Source organism: Diabrotica virgifera, chromosome 7, assembly GCF_917563875.1.
Source record: "Diabrotica virgifera virgifera chromosome 7, PGI_DIABVI_V3a".
Taxonomy (NCBI): domain Eukaryota; kingdom Metazoa; phylum Arthropoda; class Insecta; order Coleoptera; family Chrysomelidae; genus Diabrotica; species Diabrotica virgifera.
In genome coordinates, this window is record NC_065449.1 from 139,887,722 (window position 1) to 139,912,510 (window position 24,789).

The following is a 24,789-nucleotide window of genomic DNA, read 5'->3' on the forward strand; positions in this document are numbered from 1 at the left end:
CTTCAGCCCGTGAGTAATGACCCGTGAGTAACTTCAGCCCTTGAGTAATGAACTATTACTCACACAGAATATTACTATTACAAACTAGAACAGAATACTATGTACTATCCCAAAATTGGCATTTATTTTAATATAGGCCTGGATCCCGCGTACCAAAAAAGTTGATAATTAACAAGCTGAAAATTTGTTAATAGCTTAAACGGTGTTTAGTCGAACAAACTTTGATGTATGGGAACACTGGAACAGGGTCAGTTTTAATTGTGAAATGTGATTTTAATTGTGGAACGTGTCAACCTGACAAGTTTGTGATTGTAAGAATAGTAATGGAGGAAAGTATGCTAAATGTGCAGTCACTCGAGCGCTTTGGGGACCTATTGGGTAGTGAAGAGTAGGTTCTAAAACCAAAAAAAGTTAATTAAAGTATTCCATTTTAGTGAGGACTTTCCATTTTTATTTTAATTTTCCATTTCCAACAATCGTTTTTTCCGATTATAGCGAAATAAAAGTGATTTATTTTTACGTAAGAAATCCGAAACTGCAAAAAAATGGTTGCGCCCCTATTTAAAATTTTAAAGTAACCCCCCACCCCACCTCCGTGGGGGGTCGTGTTTGGTGCCATTCGATAGATTTTTCAAACATATTGATTAAGTGTATTTTTCAGTTTTTCGATCTGATGTTCATTTCGCGGAATATCGCGGGATTCGTATTTAAAATTTACCCCCCACCAATCTCCGTGGGGAGTCGTGTTTGGTATCATTCGGTAGATTTTTGACAAATATTGAGCACGTGTTTTTTAGTTTTTAGATCTATCGTTCATTTCGCGAAATGTTCGCTTTTTTCTTGTGAAACTTTGTGACTCACCCATTTCCTTACGCCCCGCACTAATCAGATTTCAGATTTCAGATTTTTGAAATGTACACTGTTTTGCATGTACTTAACTTACCTTATCTTAATCTGACGATTTCGAGTTTTTCTAAGGATACATTTTCTTTTTCGGCCCCCCCTTAACGAACTCCCCTGTGTTTAGAGCCAATATATGGTAGAGGTACATCTACAGGGTACCAGGTTTCTCCCCATATGATAATCTGACGCGCTCGAGTTACTGCAAAAATCCCCGCTTGGGCTCCCCTACCAGAACTAGCAGGTGGTTTTTAAGTTTATTCAATAGCAAGCTATATATTATAATACATGAAAAAATGTTTGACCGACAAATACGTTGGCCATTTTAATAAGTCCGACACGTAGAACATGTAAAATGACAGGAATTATGTTGGTGGTAAATAGCAGTCCGATTTTTGCATGAGAGTTTATTGAAAGGGTAACAAATCAATTAAAGCGCTTATTGTATAAAGGGTATAAGTCCACAAAACTTAGTTTTGAGAAAAACGAAAAAAACTATTTAGTTTAGAAACTTGATGATCTATCAAATTTTGTTCTACAGATGAAATGTAGAAGGAGACTAGTAGAGTGACATGTGATACAGCAAACTTGGCTTTGAAAACGATTAACGTCAAAAAGTCGTTTTTAAAGGCTGGGACTTGATTCCTTTCTACAATTAATGAATAAAAGACAAAATAGTGCTGCTTCTCTACAGTTAAATTATTAATTTATTAAAAAAAAAAAAGGTTTATTATTACAAACAAGACCTAAAATACATCGTAAGACTAACTAACCTAAGCTAACCGAAGTAATAAAATAAACGACAAAGTGCCACAAACGATGGTGGTGCCACAAGAATTATTGTATAAAGGTAATCAGTCCCGGACTAGTTCCCTTTATACGCCCAACAAAAACTTTATCGTGCGATACTTCGCGTACGGTGAGACATACAAATTTCCTTTATAGACTCATCGATCCGTCGACGTTGGTTTGACAAAATGTATATCTCACTTTAATTTCGTACGGAGGTGGACTTATTCCCTTTATACAATAAGTGGTTCAATTGGAAGTTCTGTCCGACAAAATACATGGGGCTTTTTCGCAGTCTGAGTGTGAAGTTCGAAACCTGTAACATGTTCCACAAAATTTAAACTCCACCTAAAACTTCCCCTGTTTCAGTGTTCCTGTACATCAAATTTTGTCCGACTAGACACCGTTAAGCTATTAACAAATTTTCAGCTTGCTATTAATAAACTTTTTTTTGGTACGCGGGATCCAGGCCTAATAGACTGGGCATTCAATATGAAAAGGTGTAATGGTGAAGACTATAAAGAAGCGGTGATTAAAACAATGTGGAATAAAACCGCCAAACTTATTCAATATTTTTATCAATCACGATTTTTTGTAATAATATTAATACAATAAAATAAATGTTAACAAAGACTTGAATTTTGTATATGAGTATTAAAAAATAATCTTTTGAATATCACACGATAGCAAGAATAAATACAAATATACAACATATAATGCTCCAGTTTGTTTCTCAAACTTGTTGCCATTCGGCAATAGTCACTCTAGCCCTGCGGGTGCCAGGCAACAACTTTTCGAAAAATTGTCGCATTATTTTCAATTTATTCTCACTATATTGTGATATTAATACTGATAATAATCTATTCTTTTCTAGATCTGGCGAAGTTTCAAATCGATCTCTTCTCTTACACGACTATGTAAATAATTCTTTTAGGTTTATAACTAATGAAAAATCACTCAAAGGACGCGATATGGTAATTAACTACGCCCATATTTATAGTTTAATTTAATTTAGTTCTACAGTATGGTACAAATAAAGGGATTCATTAATTTTTTGTGAATGGGCGATTTTGGAAATAAATCCCGAAACAAGCCGATTTTTATTTTTAAATTATCATTTTTTGGCATATAATATACTTACCTACTAGTGACGTCATCCATCTGGTTGTGAGGACGTAATCGATGATTTTTTAAAATGAGAATAGGGGTCATGTGCTAGCTCATTCGAAAAGTTATTTAATTCTCTATTCAGTAATATAAACATTAACATAATTATTTATACAGGGGGTCCAATTTTTTTTTTTAAATTAAATTAATTGAGACAAAAAGAAGAAGTATGTAAGTTATTTATTCATCACTTTCAAATGGATGAGTCACTATTATGATATAAAAGCCAAAATCAAGAAACTGTAGCAACTCGCCAACCACACTCTTAGCTGCATATTTAAATTTCTTAGCAGAGCACTATTCTCATTTTGTTAAAATTTGCTCTAGCCTTTTCTTTTCTGATTTTTATTTCCTGGAAGTAATCACTTGCAGAGTAATCATTGTTCCAAGATATGTATTTTTGTGCACTTATTCGACATTGGTTCCGTTTATTAGAAGATTGTCGTTTTCTTTGAGATTTCGATATTCTCGTAAATTTTATCTTTGTGACGTTCATTGTTAGACCGTATTCTTTTTCATCTTCTATTCTGGTCACCTCTCTCTGCAGATCTTAAGATAATAATATAAGAAATAAGTCTCTGAAGACCGTATTCTTTTCAATTCTCCTCTATTCTGGGGTCACCAGTCTCTGAAGATCTTCGATATTTTCTATAGTTCGATAGGTACTAAGATGACAGTCTCATTCGCATATCTAATGTTGTTAATGGGAATTCCACTTACCTTTCTTGCAGCTGTTTCACGTTCAAGAGATGTTTTCAGGATTCTTCCGACTAGGCATTAAAAAGAATTGGCGACAATACGTATCCCTGTCTCACCCATGTTTAATTCCAATTTCGTCCAACAGCTGTTAGTTAACCCTTACTTTTGCTCGCAGCTCATATACACAAGGGCATTTAGCACAAAATAAATAAATTTTTAAATACAGCACCTAAAGACTTGCAGTTTTTATTAGCATTATATTCAGGATGACGTCAGGAAAAAAGTCTACTATTCAAAAATGGGTGGAAATTGGAAATGCATAATTGCACTGTAAAGTGCATAAAATGCATCCAAAATTGCATATATAAAAATAAAGTCAAAATCAGTATACTAAGGAACAAAATTTATTATTTGGGGGGTTTTTGGGGTCACTAAATACGATTACGCAATCAGAACTGACACCCGGATCACCTGGTGCTCAAGGTCAGAGCAAGAGACGTCATCTCCTGGAGTTTAAAATGGTTTTCGGCATTAAATCGATGCAAAAGGATTACTCACGGGTTTTAGGGGTCACTAAGTACTAATATGCCATCAGAATTGACCTCCGGAGTACCTGGTGCTCAGGGTAGCTACTAACGCACGTCATCTTCTGGATTTTCGAGGTATTTCGGCACTAAATTGATGCAACTGGACTATTCGGGGGTTTTGAGGTGGTTAAACACGAATACGCCATCAGAACAGACCACCGGATCACCTAATACCCAAGGTTACTGCAAGGCACGTCATCTTCTGGAGTTTCGAGGAATTTCGGTATTAAATTGATGCAAACGGATTACTTACGGATTTTTGGGGTCGCTAAACACTAATATGCCATCATAATTGAAATTCGGAATACCTGGTGCCCAGGGTCGCTACTAGGGCACATCATCTTCTGGGGTTTCGACGGCTTTCGGCATTTAATTAATGCAAATGGATTACTGGAGGGTTTTTGAGGTCGCTAAACACGAATATGCCATTACAACCGACCCCCTGTGAACCTGGTGCCCAAGGTCACTACAAGGGACGTCATCTTCTGAAGTTTTAAGGAATTTCGGCATTAAATTGATGAAAATAAATTACTCGGGGGCTTTTGAGGTCGGTAAACACTGACATCAAAACGGATGCCATCAAAACAGACCATCGTAGTACCTGTTGCCCAGGGTCACTGCAAGGAGCGTCATCCGCTATTCAAGGTTTTCGGTACTATATTGATGCAAACAGATTACTTATAGGTTTTTGGGGATTCTGAACACGAATACCTCATCAAAACAAACATCGGAGGACCTGGTGCCTAAGGCACGTCATCTTCTGAAGTTTCGAAAGTTTTAGATACTCAATTGATGCAAACAGATTACTCACGGGTTTTTGGGGTTGCTAAACACAAATACGGCATCAGAAGAGACACCGGAGCATCTGGGCCTAAGGCACGTTATCCTCTGGAGTTTTGAGGGTTTTTTTGGCATTAAATAGATTCAAACGGATTACTCATGGGCTTTTGGGGTTGCTGAAGACAAATACACCGTTTATCATCTTAAGGAGTTTAGAAAAATTTTGGTCATAAACTGATGTAAATGAATTGCTCATGGGTTTTTGGGTTTGAGGAATACGAACTCTACTATGTTGATTTATTTATTTTTTTAATATGAGTGTTATTATGCGTTGACGTTATTAGTGATCACCGTAATCACCAGATACTCCAGAATTCCTCATGTAAGCCCTATTCGTGTTCAACAACAACAAAACCAAAAAGTAATTAATGTTTCATCAATTTATTACCGAAAACTATCGAAACTCCAAAAGATAACGTGATTTAGGCACCAGGTGCTTCGGTGTCTGTTATGATGGCGTTTTCGTATTCAGTTACATCAGAAACCCATGAGTAATCCGTTTTCACCAATTTAGTACCGAAAACACTCGAAACTCCAGAAGATGACCTGCCTTAGGCACCAGATACTGCGTGGGTTGGATCTGATGGCATATTTATTTTTAACAACCCCAAAAACTTAAAAGTAATCCATTTGCACTAATTTAGTACCGAAAACTATCGAAACTACAGAAGATAATGTGTCTTAGTCACCAGGTGCTCCGGTGTTTGATCTGATGGCGTATGTATGTTCAGAAACCCCCAAAAAAAACCCATGAATAATCCATTTGCATCAAATAAGTACCGAAAACCCTTGAAACTCCAAAAGATGACGTGCCCTAGGTACCAGGTGCTCTGGTGTCTGTTTTGATGACGCAATCGTATTCAACAACTCCAAAATCTGATTAGTAAGTAATCCGTTTGCATCAATTGAACGCCGAAAACCCTCGAAACTTCATATGATGACCTGCCTTAGGTACCAAGTGCTCCGAGGGTGAGATCTGATGGCGTATTCGCGTTCAGCAACCCCAAGCACCTATGATTAATCCGTTTGCATCAATTTAGTACCGAAGACTCTCAATGCTCCAGGAGATGACGATGCTAGCAATAACCTTGGGCACCATGGCATATTCGTATTTAGCGACCTCAAAAACCCCTCAGTAATCCATCTGCATCAATGTAATGCCGAAATTTCTCGAAACTCCAGAAGATGACGTGCCTTGCAGTGACAATGGGCACCAGGTGCTCCGCGGGTCTGTTCTATTGGCATATTCGTGTTAAGCGACCTCAAAAACCCCCGAGTAGTCCATTTGCATCCATTTTATGCCGAAAACCCTCGAAACTCTAGAAGATGACGTGTTCTAGTAACGAACCTGGTCACCAGATACTCCGGAGTTCAATTCTGATATATTCGTGTTTAGCAACTCCAAAAACACGTAAGTAATCCGTTTGCATCAATTTGTTACCGAAAGCCCTCGAAACGCCAGAAGATGATCTCCCTTGCAGTGACCTTGGGCACCAGGTGATCGGGTGGTCTGTTCTGATGGCATATTCGTGTTTAACGACTCAAAAACCCCCGAGTAATCAATTTTTATCAATTTAATGCCGAAATCTCTCAAACTCCAGAAGAGGACGCCCCTTGCATTGAACTTGGGCTCCAGGTGCACAGGGAGTCGGTGTTGATGGCATATTCGTGTTTAGCGACCTCAAAAACCCATAAGGAATCCGTTTGCATTAATTTGATACCGAAAGCCTTTGAAACTCCAGAAGATGACGTCCCTTACAGTGGCCGTGGGCACCAGGTGATCCTAAGGTCTGTCCTGATGACATCTTCGTGTTTAACCACCTCAAAAACTCCCCGAGTAGTCCGGTTACACCAATTTAGTGCTGAAATCCCTCGAAACTGCAGAAGATGACGAACCTGAGCACCAGGTACTCCGGAGGTCAATTCTGATATCATATTCGTATTTAGCGACCCCTAAAACCCGCGAGTAATCCGTTTGCATCGATTTAATGACGAAAACCATCGAAAATCCAGAAGATGACGTCTCTTGCCGTGATCTTGGGCACCAGGTGATCCGGGGATCAGTTCTGATGGCGTAATCGAATTCAGTGACCCCAAAAAGCCCCCAAATAATAAATTTTGTTCCTTAGTATACTAATTTTGACTTTATTTTTGTATTTGTGCAATTTTGGATGCATTTTATGCACTTTACAGTGCAATTATGCATTTCCACCCATTTTTGAATAGTAGACTTTTTTCCTGACGTCATCCTGAACATAATGCAAAAAACTGCAAGTCTCTAGGTGCTGTATTTACAAATTTATTTATTCGGGTGTTTTTAGTGCTAAATGCCCTGGTCTAATAGTATAAATTTGATATGAATCTCAGATCATTGAAGTATATTTTCTATGGTTTCAGGACATCCATTAACATTGTGAGCGCGCTAATAACTGGCAGAATAACGCAAAAGATGGAAAACAATTTAAGTTATGAGATAAAAACAAATGAAACTAGTGGAGGTGGGAACTTTAGCGATAAAAACCTATACATTTATATTATATTTATTGTTTCCCACCTTTACACGTATCGGACAAGATTGGCAACTGCCACTATGACAGTGACAGTTTACTTGACATACTCCTCTGATACGTCTAAAGATGGGAAACAATAAATATAATGTAAATTTTTAGGTTTTTATCGCTAAAGTTCCCACCCCACTAGTTTCATTTCTTTTATCTCACAACTTAATATGTTTTCCATCTTTTGCGTTATTTTGCCGGTTGTTAGCGCGCTCATCACTGCATATTATAAAACATAATCATTTTAGGACGAAAATCCGAATGTTGCAGCTTGCTTTCTTCTACAATACTTGAAGGATGATAAATCTCACGTGGTCAGGCAGGTCGGTATTTATTTGGAGTTATATAATGAACTGACGGTATTAGTGTAGCGATTATAGCTTCAAAAAACAACGACTTTTTACTTTTACTTTTATATTTTTTGAACTGTCTTAGGAAAAACAAAAATTACCTTCAATGGACTACTATCAATAATAGACGGAGAGGCAGCGCTGAAAAATCTCTTAGAATTTACTAAAGCTAAATTTTTCACAGTTGATTACTGTGATTGTGTAGAGAAACATACTGCGGTCGGTCAAGTGAAACGTAGAGCAGGGGTTACTGAGAGGGTATCAAATTTGCTTTCCTACGAAGGTAATTAAATCCATTTACTAAGGCTGAAAATCAGTACACACATTCTAAATTAAATATAAATAAAAGTTATTATAGTCGGTCAGCTGTATGACGGGACAGAGCCCGTCGGTCGGCCCCAATGAATGTACAGGGTTATTCACTATATTTTGACCCCCTTGTAAACTGCTTTATTTACAGAATTAGAAAAAAATGTAATATACAACAGGTATTCGATTTTTTAATTATGATTTTTTGACATATATATCGTACTAGTGATGTCATCCATCTGGGCGTGATGACGTACGCGTAATCGACTATTTTTTTAAATGAGAATAGGGGTCGTGTGCTGGCTCATTTGAAAGGTTATTCAATTCTCTATACAGTACTGTAAACATTAAGATCATTATTTATACAGGGTGTCAAATTTAAAAAATTTTTGGACACCCTGTATAATTAATCATGTTAATGTTTATATTACTGAATAGGGAATTGAATAACCGTTCAAGTGAGTGTCCTGGAATAAGAGAGATAAAGATTTTCATAAGTATTACAAGATAAATTAATAGATGCAAAATAATATCCAATATTGAACTGGGTCAAGATTGTGTAATATCGACTAACATTTACCTTCATTGTTTATTTAAATATTTAGTGTACGAATCCTTGAGCCACGGGTGCTGAATAAGCAACCCGTGTATTTGTAAAAATAACACACATTGATTGTCAAAAATAATACAATGAGAAATCAGAATAAACTTGGTGTTCGTCGAGGTAAGATGTTTCATTCTCCCTTAACTACTTAACATTGAAAAGAACCTGATGTATTACCACTCTTAGCTCCCAGGGTGACAGTAAATACCAGTTATATTAGATGGCGTACCACATACCACCATATGAGCTAGCACTCGACCCATATTCCCATTTAAAAAAATAGTCACGTCCAAATGGATGACGTTATGATATATATGTCAAAAAATCATAATTAAAAAATCGAATACCTTTTGTATATTACATTTTTTTCTTATTCTGTAAAAAAAGCAGTTTACAAGGGGGTCAAAATATAGTGAATAACCCTGTACATTCATTGGGCCGACCGACCGGCTCTGTCCCGTCATACAGCTGATCGACTATAATAACTTTTATTTATATTTAATTTAGAATGTGTGTACTGATTTTCAGCCTTAGTAAATGGATTTAATTACCTTCGTAGGAAAGCAACTTTGATACCCTCTCAGTAACTCCTGTTCTACGTTTCGCTTGACCGACCGCAGTATGTTTCTCTACACAATCACAGTAATCAACTGTGAAAAATCTAGCTTTAGTAAATTCAAAGAGATTTTTCAGCGCTGCCTCTTGCACTATAACTATCAATCATTGATACATAAGAAAGGAGTTAAAACAAAGAAGTGGATGCACACGTTGTTTTATAATGCTACATCGGTTAGGGGTTTGTCAGATGTCGTCTTAAACTATTTGGATGGTGTTCTGCAATAAAAGTATAACCCACTAATCTATTGTTCACAGAAAATGAGCATAATGTATCTACCTACTATAAAAACATCACTTTCACAAATCAGGAGTTAACTAATTTTTTTCAAAGCTTCATAATCGATATTGTTAAAAAATCTATAAAAAAATCTTGGGCAATTAACTTACAAAAATCTTTAAGGTCCTTTATTTTTCTTCAAATAGTGGTTTTTCATTTAGCCATAAGGGAGACAACTCTACATTCGTTAGAACCGCACAGTAAGTAAAGGATTTCGTCTTTTTCCTAATTTTTCAATATTTACCTCTGCAAATTGTATATTTGTTTTGTTACATGGTTTTTTTATTCAAAACTATAGGATTTTCTTTTGTAATCTTTGTGACATGATCAGGCTCAAGATACAAACTGCTACAGTTGATTATGCAAGGTAAAATTAAAGGTAAAAGAGATAGAGGAAGAACGCGAACCTCTTGGTTGCTCAATCTGAGAGAGTGGTCTAATTTGAACTCCATCCAACTTTTCAGAGCTGCCATAAAGTGAAAATTGTTGTGTTGATATCCAATCTTCAGTAGGAGACGGAAGTTTAAGAAGATGTTTTGCAACGATCGATTTCCATAAGGAACCAAAGTCACAGTTCACTTTTGTGAACTTGTCTCAGTTTATTTGATTTTATTATGTCTATTCTCTCTCCTATTTTATGGATACGTATGCATTTTAGCAGAATTTGAGGTACTGTCTGAGAATTAATGTCTCATCCGTATGTCTACATAGTTACATACAGTAATTCCCCATTTTTCTTTGTTCCACATATGGAAGTGATATTAATTGATCAATTCAGCAGAGGTTTATATATTTAGCTTTTTTACAGGCCTTTTAGGCCCAGAGCTTTGTTGTTCTTTTCCATAGCTTTCTGTTACTTGTCAACTTCTTCCAGTCTGTTATTCCCTTTTCTTTTAGGTCTTCTACTACCGCCTCTCTGTATCGCTTTCGTGGTCTCCCTCTCTTTCTTTTATAATCTGGTACTCTCCATGCTATTTTCTTGACCACTCTGTCATCGTTCATTCTTTCTATATGGCCCAGCCACTGCAACCTTCTTGATTTTATTACGCTATTTGCCGTTCCTTGTAAATATTATAAATTTTCTCATTTGTCCTTCTTATATTATCCTTCCTCTGTTCTCTTCCCTCCTAATATTCTTCTGAGTATTTTCCTTTCCCATCTTCTTACTGTTTCTTTTGTTGTTTGGTTGAGTATCCATGTCTCACATCCATATATCGCTGTTGGTCTTATTATAGTCTTATAAATCCTGAATTTCGTATTCCATGACAGCTGCTTTGATCTTAGTAAATAATTCATGGCTCCCGCAGATGGATTGGCTTTACTCAGTCTGGCATCAATTTTTTTCATTGCTTCACACTTGTTTGTTATCCCTGGTCCTAGATATACAAATTCGTCCAAATAAGAATAAAATGGATCTAGTCAATGCGTATACCAACAATATCATATTAAAGATAGATACCATGGCTATAGAACTGAAAAACGTAGTATAAAGCGACCACCAAGACAGGGCCGTAAATACGATGTTGGGGGCCCCGGGGCAAACGTGATCTGGGGCCCCCTACCGGGAGGTCTGGAGAATGTACCCCCCAGCGGGAGGGGGGTTCGGAAAAATGTTTTATATTTAACCCATTGAAAACGCATTTTCCTCCTGTGTGAACACCACACTCTCTTATTTCTTTTGTTTTCAGCATGTCCTGCAATAACTATAAAATTAACAGCGCTAATGATTACATCTTGATCTGTATCTGACATTGCGGATGGATCATCAACGAATGCGTTCGTTCGCTACAATGTAAAATGTACATAAATGGTCTTACTTTGTAGCGAACGAATAACCAAGCGAACGTAAATGCACCTTAAGGTGCATTAAGCAACTGTAGTGTGAGCTGAATGTAAGTGTGAGTGTGAGTGAACACACTCATTGAAGCTGGTCAGTATACTGGTGGGACTGATCCTAATGTGCTGATTCTATCTTACCCTTACCTTCCTTTTCAATATGTGGTACCAAGATGTGGTCTGGAATAAATTGGTTAAGACAAAGTAGCTGGAACCTGGGGCCCCTATTCCGGTTGAATTTTAGTTTTTATTTTGCCAAAATAACTAATTACTTCAGTAACAATTTATTAGGGCCCAGCTTAGCCCGGGCTCCCTCTTCCAATGGCATTTTTGGTTTTATTACGCCGAAATAACTAATTTCCTAAGTAATAATTTAAATGTTTATGTTAAGGTATCGGGAGGTTAAGCTGGGGCTTAGCCTGAGCTAAGCCCCAGCTTAGCTCAGGCCTCAGGGGCCCCTGTGCTCTTCCAATTGCATTTTAGTCGAAAAGACTAATTTCCCCAGTGAACAATTAAAACTTTATGTTGCGTTATTTTTAAAAGGTCTTTTTTAAATTGTGTCATTTGAAAATATTTTGTTAGGACCGGCTTCCAAAATAAATATTTTTATTTTCCTCGTTAAAATATATCAATCTCTGTCAATCAATGTAATATCTCGGCCAATCAAAGGGTATTCCTGCGGGGCCTCCATTGGCCGGGGGCCCCGGGGCACTGCCCCGGTTGCCCCAATGGTAGTTACGACCCTGCACCAAGAGAATATAAATAAAGATCCAAAAAATAATTAATGACAATCTAATCTATAAGTATGTAAATTATTGCAGGAGCTATTTTAACATAACCAAAGTTAGTTGAGGACGATTATACATACATATTTATAATATATACTCACCGGCACAAAATTCCGCCACCCAAAAATTTTGATTAAGTTTGACAATCTATAACTTTATTATTTGTAATCCGATTTTCAAGATTCTTGCCTCAGTTTGTAGGTACATGTATTGATATCGTTTGTTATTATCCCGATAACAATTTTTTTTTGCTTAGATGGCATTATATGGGGGATGAATTAATAACTCTAAAAAATTCTGTGGAAAAATTGAAGGGTCGATTTTGTTTCATACTCCTTTTGTATTATCCTGAAGATATCAATAAGGTTTTTGTTTTTTGAATTATCCGAATATCTCTTTTTTTGTAAGAGCTGTAAATAAAAACACTGCTTTGAAGGTTTATTTAATTAAAAATATCAAACCAAACGCACTAAAATTAACAAAACAAAACAAAATTAACAACAAAACATAACAATTCAATAGCGGGTGTGTCCACCTCTTGGAGCAACGACTGCTTGCAATCTGTTAAGCATCGAATAAAAATGTGTTATCCTTGCCTGGTGAATAGCCCGATATTCCTCTACCAAGGCCATACCTGTACCAAATTTTCTGGAGGCCTAGGATGACGGCGAATAGCTTTTTTTAATTCATCCCATAAATGCTCAACAGGATTGAGATCTGGGCTGCATGCGGACTATTCCAATCTTCTCAATCCAACCCCTATTTTATGAGTCAATCGGTGTTTTTATTTACAAAAAATTGCACAGCTCTTACAAAAAACGATATATTTGGATAATTCAAAAAAGAAAATTTTAGTGATGCCTCCGGGATACTATGATAGGACTGAAAAATAGGATAGAATAAAATCAGCTATTCAATTTTTCCATAGAATTTTTTAAAGTTAGGAGAAAATACAACGCTTTCATTCACCCCTGTATAATGCCATGCAAGTAATTTTTTTTGTTACCGGAATAACACCAAACGATACCAATACATGTACCTACTAGACCTGGATCCCGCGTACCAAAAAAAGTTGATTAATAGCAAGCTGAAAATTTGTTAATAGCTTAACGGTGTCTAGTCGGACAAACTTGGATGTATGGGAATACTGGAACAGGGGAAGTTTTAATTGTGGAACAGGTTAAAAATTTGGAACGTCAGAATACGAAAACGTTCCATGTATTATGTCGGACAGAACTGATTGTTACCATTTCATTGAACTCTTGCAAGGTGCAAGAATCTTGAAAATCGGAGTACAAATAATAAAGTTATAAATTGTCAAACTTAATCAAAAATTTTGGGTGGCGAAATTTTGTGCCGGTGAGTGTAATATTAATATAGAATTAAAAATATCAATTATTTAATTTATTTCAGATAAGGTGTCAAGGTAGTGTTATCAAACTACCATATAAAGAAACTGCAAAATATTATGAAAAAGATCCATTGTTTTGCCAAATACGATCTCAAATAGTACCGAAGCAAGGTGAAAAAGTGGATTGGAATGAACTGAAAATAAAACACGATGAACTACTGAAAAATGTTAAATCAGGATTAAAGTTACGAATGCCTGAATATCAGTATGTATCCATTTTAAGTACACATACCTCTGTAATTCTTATATCTCTGTTTAACATGTTTAAAGAAAATTAAAATATTTAGTAAAATTCAAATAGCAATACAATTACTAATGAATTAATAATAATAATTGAAGAGTACAGGGGAAAAACAAGGAATGTCACTTTTTCATGAGTTCTGGCTTTTCTCGCCATGTGGTGGCAAGAACTGAGTACTATCGACTAGACCAGCGGTTCTCAACCTTTTTTACTCAACGACGCACTAACGTACTCCTTACAGATTTGCGACACCCTTATATGTACAAATTTTTGCTAGTGGTAGGTAAGAACAGATGAATATATTAAAAAGATATACAGTGCGTAAATCGTTCAGCTGGACATAGGAAACATACATTGTATATATTTAGATACATAAATACATACATTGTATTATATTAAGATAATTGTGGCAACTTCGCTCTCTCAATGACAATATAGTATATAGTTGTTAGCATTAGGGCATTAACCTCAAAATTGACAATTAATTTTGGGTGACACAAATAAACGTCAAAACATGACATTGTAGTAGAACTATTTTTGACCTAATGGGAAAACTGAGTCTGTTTAATTTGGAAATTAATTTTTAAATAAAAGATATTTTAAAAATTAAAGTAAAATTATTAATTCATCAGTCAAAATCTTTGTTTTTGATTTATTTATAAACTACCTTGCATTCAAAATCACTCATTCTATTCGTTCTAACAGCTCTATTGCACCAGAAACTCGTACTCGAGAACAGAAGTTTCACCTAACACAGGTTGGCGCAGTTGCCACAATGATCTCAATGTATAATCCCTATGTTCAGCAGAACGATTTACGTACTGTGTATTAAAAACAGTTACTAGAGAGGAAACAATTACGGATTTATTATAAACAATTACTTTATTGATTGGTATAACGTGGTATATACCTAATAGTTAAAAAAATGGTTGAATGCATGATTGGTATATTATAACAAGTAAAAAAATATAAATAAAAATATCGTATTCGTAAATCGCGCGACACACCTGATAGGTTCTTCCGGCACACCACTGTGTCGCGACACGGTGGTTGAGAACCGCTGGACTAGACTATCGATTCAGAACAATAACCAGAAAGATCAGTCTACGTTGAGTTCGTGAATCTTTACCCATGCATCATCATTTAAAGCATACGAAATAAGACGATGATAAGGCGGAAATTGAAATTTACTAAACGCAACAGCAAGTCACTTACTGTCACTTGCTGTTGCGTTTAGTAAATTTCAATTTTCGACTTATCATCGACTTATTTCGTATGCTTTAAATGATAACGCACGGGTAAAAATTCGCGGACTCAACCTGTATATAAATTTTTTAAGAATGTGTATCCAGGCGAAGGACCAGGATTGTCTGCACGCCACTGGACAAAAATAAGGAATGTTAGCAGTTTTTTGGTGCATTATTAAATTAATAACTTAATATAGATTATTATTATATTAAGATTATAGACCAATAATTGCTAGAATTCTGCTAAGAATCTCCTAAGTAGTTTTTAGATATCATAAGAATTAAACCTTTATTGGTGTTTGTCTCAATATGTATAAAATGTGACATTCCTTGTTTTTCCCCTGTACTCTTCAATTAGTTCCCTGTTCGCAACCAGAACGTTTGTGGAAGTCCAACAATCAGTTTATTAAAGATTGCTGGGGTTAAAATATCACATCCCAAAAATCTTTTATATAGGGTTCATATTAGGTGAATTTGTATACATGAATATTATCCATAAAATATTTCATTTTCTTATGGTATTTAGATAATATTCTTTCTTCTTATTCTTTTTGTGTATACATGACACTGTCTGTTTTTTCAATGTGCCTGTAGTACATTTTCATTTCATCGTTTTCGTGGTCTTCCCATTGATCGTCTTCCTATTAGGGAACCGTCTCTCGCCGTCTTTACTACTCTCACGTTCCCAGGCCGACCCTGTCAATTCCGGACGCTTCTGGCGGCGAACTGTCTGAGACCCTTTCTGTGGGCGAGAGAAACTTGTTTACAATCGGCGTATCTAGAAGACCATCGATGAACCTTTTTTTATTGCTCTGTAAATAATATTTACCTTTCGATGTTTCTGGAAATCAGTAGACTAATTGTACATAACTATATAAATAGACATTTTTGGAATTAGAGTGGAGTGGTGAATTTGAAACCGTCGCGTCGGTGTACTTTGATATGTAACGGGCGCGGTATTTTTGAATTTGTAGATTTGGTGTAGATAAATTAGTAGATTTGGTGTAATAAATAAATTAAATATCGTCGTTTGTAAAATAGAAGATATAAATTCAGTGTTTTTCATTTGTTTAGTTGTAAGTTATTAAAAATAAATAAAGTCAACTCAAATTAAACATTAGTGCCTAAAAGACCATAGAAAAGTCAAGTCAGTTTTTTAACACTACTCTATTTGTTGTCATTAGGTTTTTGTGGTCGTTCCGTTCTACTTTTCTGTTTTTTACCCAGTTATTAATGTTGTCCACCGTGCATCTGCGTCGTATATCTGCACTTCTGGCTCTTTCCCATAGTGTCTTGCCATCGATTTTTGAAAGGGTTTTCATTTCTGATGTTTCTAGCATTCTTTTTGTCCTCTTTATATCAGGTCGTTTTTCTGCCGCGTACGTCATTATTGGTCTGATGACTGTTTTGTAAATTCTGTCTTTTCCAATATTTTTATTTCTCCATATTGTTTCATTCAGACAACCTGCGTCTCTTTTTGCTTTATTCACGTGATATTCCACTTCTGTTTCGGGCCTTCCGCAGCCAGATAGTGTGATGACTAGATATTTAAACTCCATCACCTGTTCTATTAGGTATCTGCTCCCCCAGCTCTAATTTACAATTTAGTATATTATCTGTTGTAACCATGCACTTGATCTTTTTTGGGGAAATTAACATGTTAAAGTTTCTGGCGGTTATATAAAATTGGTGCTGCAGATGTTGTAAATCATCTTCAGTTTGAGTGATTAGTATTGTGTAGTCTGCATAGCACTTATTTTAAGTTGTTTTTCCCATTATTTTTTCTTTTATTGTGTTGTTCTGGTAGATTTTTTCAAACGTTTTAATTATTTCCTAGAAATACCTCTCTTGCGTACAATAAATGGATAAACGTCATTTAATTTGATCCTGTCAATTGCCTTTTGAAGGTCCACAAAACATAAATATGCCGGTTTTTGTATTTTAATGACTTCTTTTGAACCTTCCTCATTATTATAGGTATAGCATGGGTGCATGATATTCCCGATCTAAAACCTTCTAGTGTTGCTGCTAATGTTATATTATTGTATACAGTTTGTTTGTTATCACTTTGGTTGTGTTTAATAAATTAATTTCTCTGTAATTCTCCGGGTCCGATTTGTCACACTTTTTGAAGAGAGTTATTATGCTTTGACCTCCATTCTTATGGTGCCTATTCTGTTTTGTTCAATTATTTTTTGGAGTAGTTTTAATACTTGTTCGGTCAGATTTTGTCCTCCATACTTTAGGAGTTCATTCGATATTCTGTCGTTTTCTGGTAATTTTCTATTTTTAATTTCCTTAATGCTTCCTTTACCTCTGCTTTTATAATGTTTATTTCTTCATTTGTCGTCACCTTCAGTAAATAGAGATCGAAAGTAGTCTGTCCATGTTTTCTTCTGAATGTGTTACGTTTTTATTAGTTCGTTTAGCTCTTTTCTTTGTCCTTTGATCATTCTCTATGGTACATTCCATGTCAAATCACTCAGGCAAAAATTTTGGATCTCCAATTTTTCTGAAACTTGGTGTATAGCTTCTGGGGACTTAAAAAATAAGATATTTAAGGTCAAAAAGCCTTCTCTTTTTTTCTTAAAATGTTATTTTATGCGATTTTACAGTGATTTGGTGTTTATTTAAACAAATTTGCATTTTTTATCGTAAATTATCAATGGAAAAAATAATATTTTAATAGAGGGGACTCAAAAATGTCGTTATATGGCATTATAACAAGTTATTTTGATTCAAAACGAGTTTTTGATCAAATTTTATAGTGTAGAAAACATTAAAATAACCGTTTTTTACATTTTTCTCCATTCCCAAAATACATCATAATCGATTTGGCTGAAAATTTGCACATGCAATAATATCAGACTCAAAAGTATATTAGTCAAGTCGGGATATCATTTGACCTTGCATGCCGAGCTGCCCAAAATTTTATTTTTCTAATGTTTAGGGGGGTCAATAGTAGCCTAAATTTAAAATCGCGAATGGATTCCTTCTTTACGTTAGCCGCCATCTTGATTTTAAAGGAGAACCGTTTTTGCTCAATATCTCCACCACTTTTAACTTTTCGACAAAAATGGTAGGAACTGAAACTGTTCCAAATAAATCGTATTTACAATTATTACAATTTCTTTTTAACAATGTTTGTCGTGAGGTCGATATTTTCGAGTTAATTGTACTTGCAGAAGACACCTATATTTTTGACTATGATATTGCATGTGACTTTTTTAGTATTGTAAAATAATTCAAATCCTTCTAACCACTTAAAGTCCCATGTTTTGGCTATCTGTAGGCAAATTTTCAGTCAAATCGATTATGATGTATTTTGGGAATGGAGAAAAATGTAGTAACGTTTTCTACACTATAAAATTTGATCAAAAACTTGTTTTGAATCAAAATAACTTGTTATAATGCCATAAAATGACATTTTTGAGTCCTTATTATTAAAATATTATGTTTTCCATTGATAGTTTATAATAGAAAATGCAAATTTGTTTAAATAAATACCAAATCACTGTTTTAATCATAAATACCAGATCGCCATCAACATTTTGAGAAAAGAGAGAAGAAGAAAAAGAAGATGACAATTCGACCTTAAATGTTTTATTTCTACATCCTGCAGATCCTATATACCAATTTTCAGACAAATAGGAGATCCAAAAGTTTTTTTGATCCAAAATTGAGTGATTTGAAATGGAATCACCCCTATATTTTCTTTTATGTTCCGTAAGAGTTGGGTTCAATCTGTTTTGAGAAGCTCTCCCAGTGTTCCCTTTTTGTTTGTTTGACTAATAGTAGGGGAGCCCAAGCGGGGATTTTTGCAGTTACTAGAGCGCGTCAGATTCTGACATGGGAAGAAATGGGGGTAAACTTAAAATTTTAAATAGGAACCCCGCGATATTTTGAAAAACTGCAAAATACACGTATTCAATATTTTTGAAAAATCTATCGAATGACACCAAACACGATCCCCCACGGAGGTGGGGAGGGGGGTTACTTTAAAATATTAAATAAGAGCCTCCATTTTTTATTGCAGATTTGGATTCCTTGCGTAAAAATGAGTAACTTTTATTTAAAATATTTTTTAGAAATATGGATAGATGGCGTTATAATCGGAAAAACGATTGTTGGAAATGGAAAATTAAATTAAAAAATGGAAAGTCCCCACTTAAATGGAAAACTTTACTTAACTTCTTTTGGTTTTAAGACCCAATCTTTACAACTCAATAGGTCCCCATAACGCTTAAGTAACTTCACATTTAGCATACTTTCCTCCCCTACTATAAAGTGTTCGTTTCGTTTCTGATTCGTTTATAGTGGTTGTAAGTATGTCTGTTGTGTTTGTTTTGTTCTGTATTGTAAAAAGGCTCTCTTCTTTTCTTTACATTTTATTCTCACTTCCTCTCTAAACCTTTTTGATACGTTAGTATTCGTTACTTTCCTCTCTCAAAGTGATTGTGTTGCTGCGTTAGTTATTAAGCTATATTGGAGCTTTTTTCAGCTTTCCTCGATGTTATCGTGTATTTAGATATTTAGATAATGTTTCAGGTATTTAGATAATATTTCGGGTAAACAAATATGTGGATAATGATTTTGGTGACTTTTTTCAATTTTGATAACTTTCAAAGTTCCAGAACTTCGATATTGTTACTGTATATACCAAAGGTTGTTTCATTTGAGAAAAGCACATTTTACCACTAACAAGTTATTTATCAATTGAGTACTAGGTACTCTCAAAGGTCATTTTAGCTCTTAAATTGATAGTTTTAAATCTCCGTGTCTTTAAAAATCTCCCAAAAGTAAATAATAAATTAAATAATACAGACATTCGTTTATAATTCTACAAATTTTGATCTTTGAAATTACAGAAAGGGTCTCAGAATTTCGACGGTATGGGTATTATAAAACATGCGTTAATTTTGAAATAAAAATATATCTCAACAGACTTATTTTTTGCAGGGTTGGATATGAAATACATCCACGTTGTTTTGATTTCTACCATTCTTTAGGAGGTGAAATTGCAGACAGGATAATATTTGAGAAATCAAGTGATGGGTCTTGGAGTTCTCACCACGTTGCATGTTAAAATGTTTTAAATATTTTTTATGTAAACATACAATATACATATATAATAATATCGGAAATTTTATTTATAAATAAATTTTGAAATGCATCTTCAATAGACGATGAACTAAACTAACTGATCCAATTGAACCTGGCAATGGGATAAAACACGGGATTTTCTGAGGCCTTTATTGTTCAACCTGATCATGGATGAAATAATAAAAAAAGGAAGAACTAAAAAAAGTTACCAAGTGGGAGAATAACAACTTAACGACGTTCTACACCTTCGGCCAAGAATTAAAGATTTGCATGAAATTTTAGTATGTTATAGTTTACTTCAAAAAACTAAGACTTGATTTAAAAAAAAAAATTTACCGTGCCGTTTAATTAATATTAAGGTTCAAAGTTAAGTTTTAACATGGGCTCTTATGGGAATTCTTAAAAAGTTAATAACTTTTGACCCAAATTTACGATTTTTAATTATTTGTGTTTAAATTAAAGGTTTTTTTGTAAGTAATAACATATTAAAAAATGAGGATTGTTTACCGCACCTTTATTAAATAAAAGTGAAAATACTGTTTCGAAAATACTGTTTCGCTCTTAAAAAATTAATAACTTTTGACCCAAATTTAAGATTTTTAATTATTTGTGCTTAAATTAAAGATTTTTTTGTAAGGAATAACATATTAAAAAATGAGGATTATTTTCCGTACCATTATTAAATCAAAGTGAAAATACTGTTTCGAAATCATGTTTCGCTCTTAAAAAGTTAATAACTTTTGACCCAAATTTACGATTTTTAATTATTTGTGCTTAAATTAAAGGTTTTTTTGTAAGGAATAACATATTAAAAAATGAGGATTGTTTACCGTACCATTATTAAATAAAAGTGAAAATACTGTTTCGAAAATACTGTTTCGTTTGCATATAAGTTTCCCCCCTTTCCTCTGAGAGGCATACCCCGCAACGAAGGTGTAGAACGTCGTTAAAATAATCTGCTATGCAGACGATGCAATACTAATCACTCAAAGTAAAGATGGTTTACAACGTATGATTCACCATTTTAGTTAATATAACCGTCAGAAAATTTAACATGTTAATTTCCTAAAGAAAGACAAAATGCATGGTTACAACAGCAAATCCAATTAGATGTAAATTAGAGCTGGAAGGTCAGAAGATAGAACAAGTGATGGAGTTTAAATATGTAGGCATCACACTATGTAGCTACGGAAAGCTCGAAACAGAAGTGGAAGATCAAGTGAATAGAGCAAACAAAGCCGCAGGTTGCCTAAATGAAACATTATGGAGAGATAAAAATATCGGAGAAGAAATGAAAGGCAGAATTTACAAAACAGTCACCAGACCAATAATGAAATACTGCGCAGAAACACGACCTGATACAGAGATGACAAAAATATTGCTAGAAAGAGCAGACATGAAAACCCTTAGGAAAATCGAAGGTAAGATACTATGGGACACAGCTAGAAGTACAGATAAACGACAGAGATGCAAGGTGGAGAACATTAGTAACTGGGTAAGAATAGTAAGGACGGCGAGAGGTAGTTCCTTAATAGGAAGACGATCAGTGGAAAGCCCACGAAAACGATGGAACGACAAGTTACGGGAGGCACATTGAAAAAATAGAGTCATGTTTAGACAAAAGAAAGAAGAAGAACAAGAAATATATTTTGTTAAGAGATTAATAAACTTTTATAGCGTTAATGAAAATCAATGCAAAATGTGTATCAATAAAGTAAAGGAGAATTAAATTACGCACACCAATAATCACGCACACCATGGATTCCCCACCGGTAACATATTTTAGATAAAACGAATTTTGTCGATAAGAGACTACCGGGCAAATCAAATACTCGGAATTATCCAACGTTATAGCTGTAGAGACCATTAATATCATACCAATCTGTAACCTTTTTACTGCGAACGGCAGCTTATCGGAGAGCGAGTCGTGGGTTCGAATCTAGCTTTTGAAATTGGTTTTTGGTCCAACAGAATAAATTACCAGAGATAAGATAAAATAGGATTAGGATAGATAGATAGATCGATAGCTAAGATAATCTTCCAATATAGGTATAAGACGAAAAAATAGAAAAAGGACGCCACTTAACTTTTTGTAACTTAAAGAAGAAAGTTGTGAAACCTTAGATCTAGAAGAAAGTTAAGAAACAACAAATTATGTTCTGAAAACTAAAAATGTAAAATACCTATATTGAAGTTACACACACTTACCTAAGACTTACACTTACTTACACAGCCTGATCTTTCTTTCTGGTCGAAATCATCATTCTATTTGCCTTATCCCTATGCGGGGTCGGCTTCCCTAATTGCATTTCTCCACACAACTCTATCTTGGGTCATAGCAATGTTAATCTCCTTTACCAACATGTCCTGCCTTATTGTCTCTCCCCAGGTCTTCTTTGGCCTTCCTCTCCTACTCCTTCCAGGAATCTGCACTTCAGCTATTCTTCGTATTGGGTGATTAACGTCTCCACGTTGAACATGACCAAACCATCTTAACCTATACTCTCTCATTTTGGCATCAATTGGTGCCACACCTAGACTTCCCCTAATATACTCATTTCTAATTTTATCCTTCTTTGTCACTCCACTCATCCATCTAAGCTCATTCTCATTTCCGCCACATGAATTCGTTGTTCCTCTTTCTTTTTCACTGCCCAACATTCAGTTCCGTGCATCATAGCCGGTCTTATGGCTGTTTTATAGAATTTTCCCTTCAGCTTCATTGGAATTTTTCTTTCACACAACACACCACTCGCTTCTTTTCACTTCATCCATCCAGCCCTAATTCTACTGCATGCATCTCCATCTATTTCTCCATTACTCTGTAATACCGATCCTAGGTACTTAAAACTATTGCTTTTCACTAGGTACTTAAAACTATTGCTAAAACAATCACTTCACCATCCAAAGATACCATTTTATTTGTAGTAACTCCATCTTTAAATGAACATTCCAGATACTCTGTTTTTGTCCTACTAAGTTTTAAACCTTTTTCCTCCAGAGCTTGTCTCCACTGTTCATGTTTTGTTCAAAGTCTCTTTCACTATTTTCTATTAACGCTACATCATCAGCATACATTAGGCACCATGGAATACTACCCTGTTGTTTCGCTGTTATCTGGTCCAAAACTAATGAGAATAAATAAGGACTAAGCACCGAGCCTTGGTGCAATCCTACTTTCACCTGAAATTTATCAGTCTCTCCCACACCTGTCCTAACACTAGTCGTTACTCCCTCATACATATCTCTCACAATCTTTACATATTCGCCAGGGACTCCTTTCTTATTGAGTGCCCACCACAGAATCTCTCGAGGAACTTTCTATGCTTTCTCAAGATCAATGAATACCATATGAGCGTTGGTCTCTTTATTCCTGTATTTTTCCATCAGTTGCCTTACAATGAAAATTGCATCTGTTGTCGACTTGCATCTTTCTGCCCTGCATAAAGCCAAATTGATTATCGGATATTTCGGTTTCTTCACGTATCCGTCTATCAATTACTCTCTCCCATATTTTCATGGTGTGGCGAAGTAGTTTTAGAGCCCTGTAGTTTGTGCATTGTTGTATGTCTCAGGTACTAATATACTGCTTCTCCATTCGTCTGGCATTTGTCCAACTTCCATATTCCTGTCTCCCCCAATGCTCTCCATACTTCCCCAGGAATATCATTTGGTCCGACTGCTTTTCCTTTCTCTACCTATTTTTTGAAGCGCTTGGGCCACTTCCTCGTTTGTTATTCTGGTAACCATTGCTGTTACTGTCTCCGTTAACTCTACAGGCTGTCTGTCAAATTCTTTATTTAATAAACTGTCAAAATACTTTCTCCATCTCTTTTTGACATCCTTTTCGTGAATTAGTATTTTATTATTTTCATCTCGGATACATCTAATCTGATTAAAATCTCTTGCTTTCTTTGCTCTCTGTTTGGCTATTTTATATATCTTTGCTTCGCCTTCCCTGGTATCAAGTTGATCGTATAGGTTTGAATACGCTTCTGCTTTAGCTTTTGCTACTGCTGCTTTCGCTTCCTTTTTGGCGACCATATAGTTTTGAAGATCTACGTCCGATCTGGTTTTTTGCCACTTTTTATATAATTTTCCCTTCTCTTTTATTTTTCCTTGTACTTCATTTGCATTTGACCACCACCAAGTCTCTTTATCCTCAAACTTCTTTCCTGACGTTTTCCCAAGTATTTCAATAGCCGTCTGTCTCTCTAATAATATTGGCCATTTTTCTCCAAATTGTGTTAGGGCTTTCTTTCATGTTCCAACATATTTTTTCTACTATTCTTTCCCTGAATAGACCTTCCTTCTCATCTTTTAGCATCCACCATTTGATTTTTTGTGGCCCTCTCCGATATTTTTCTTTAGTTTCGCTTTTTATTTCGATGTCCAGACCAAACAGCTTATGTTGTTGGCTTACTGTCTCATTACCTTGCACTCCTTGCATTCACGTCGAAATACA

General features: G+C 35.2%; 1 protein-coding gene across 2 annotated transcripts in view; it reads left to right on the forward strand.

The window, feature by feature from the left end:
• LOC126888061 (pyridoxine/pyridoxamine 5'-phosphate oxidase) overlaps positions 1-20,358 on the forward strand; it is a 64,250-nt gene extending 43,892 nt beyond the window's left edge. For both annotated transcript variants that reach the window (XM_050656077.1, XM_050656078.1), the window contains exons 3-6: positions 2,564-2,663; positions 7,789-7,863; positions 13,736-13,938; positions 20,181-20,358. In XM_050656077.1, the coding sequence (XP_050512034.1) occupies positions 2,564-2,663; positions 7,789-7,863; positions 13,736-13,938; positions 20,181-20,307 (505 nt within the window). In that variant the 3' untranslated portion in view covers positions 20,308-20,358. The remainder of the gene's footprint in view (positions 1-2,563; positions 2,664-7,788; positions 7,864-13,735; positions 13,939-20,180) is intronic.
• The last annotated feature ends 4,431 nt before the right edge of the window (positions 20,359-24,789 follow it).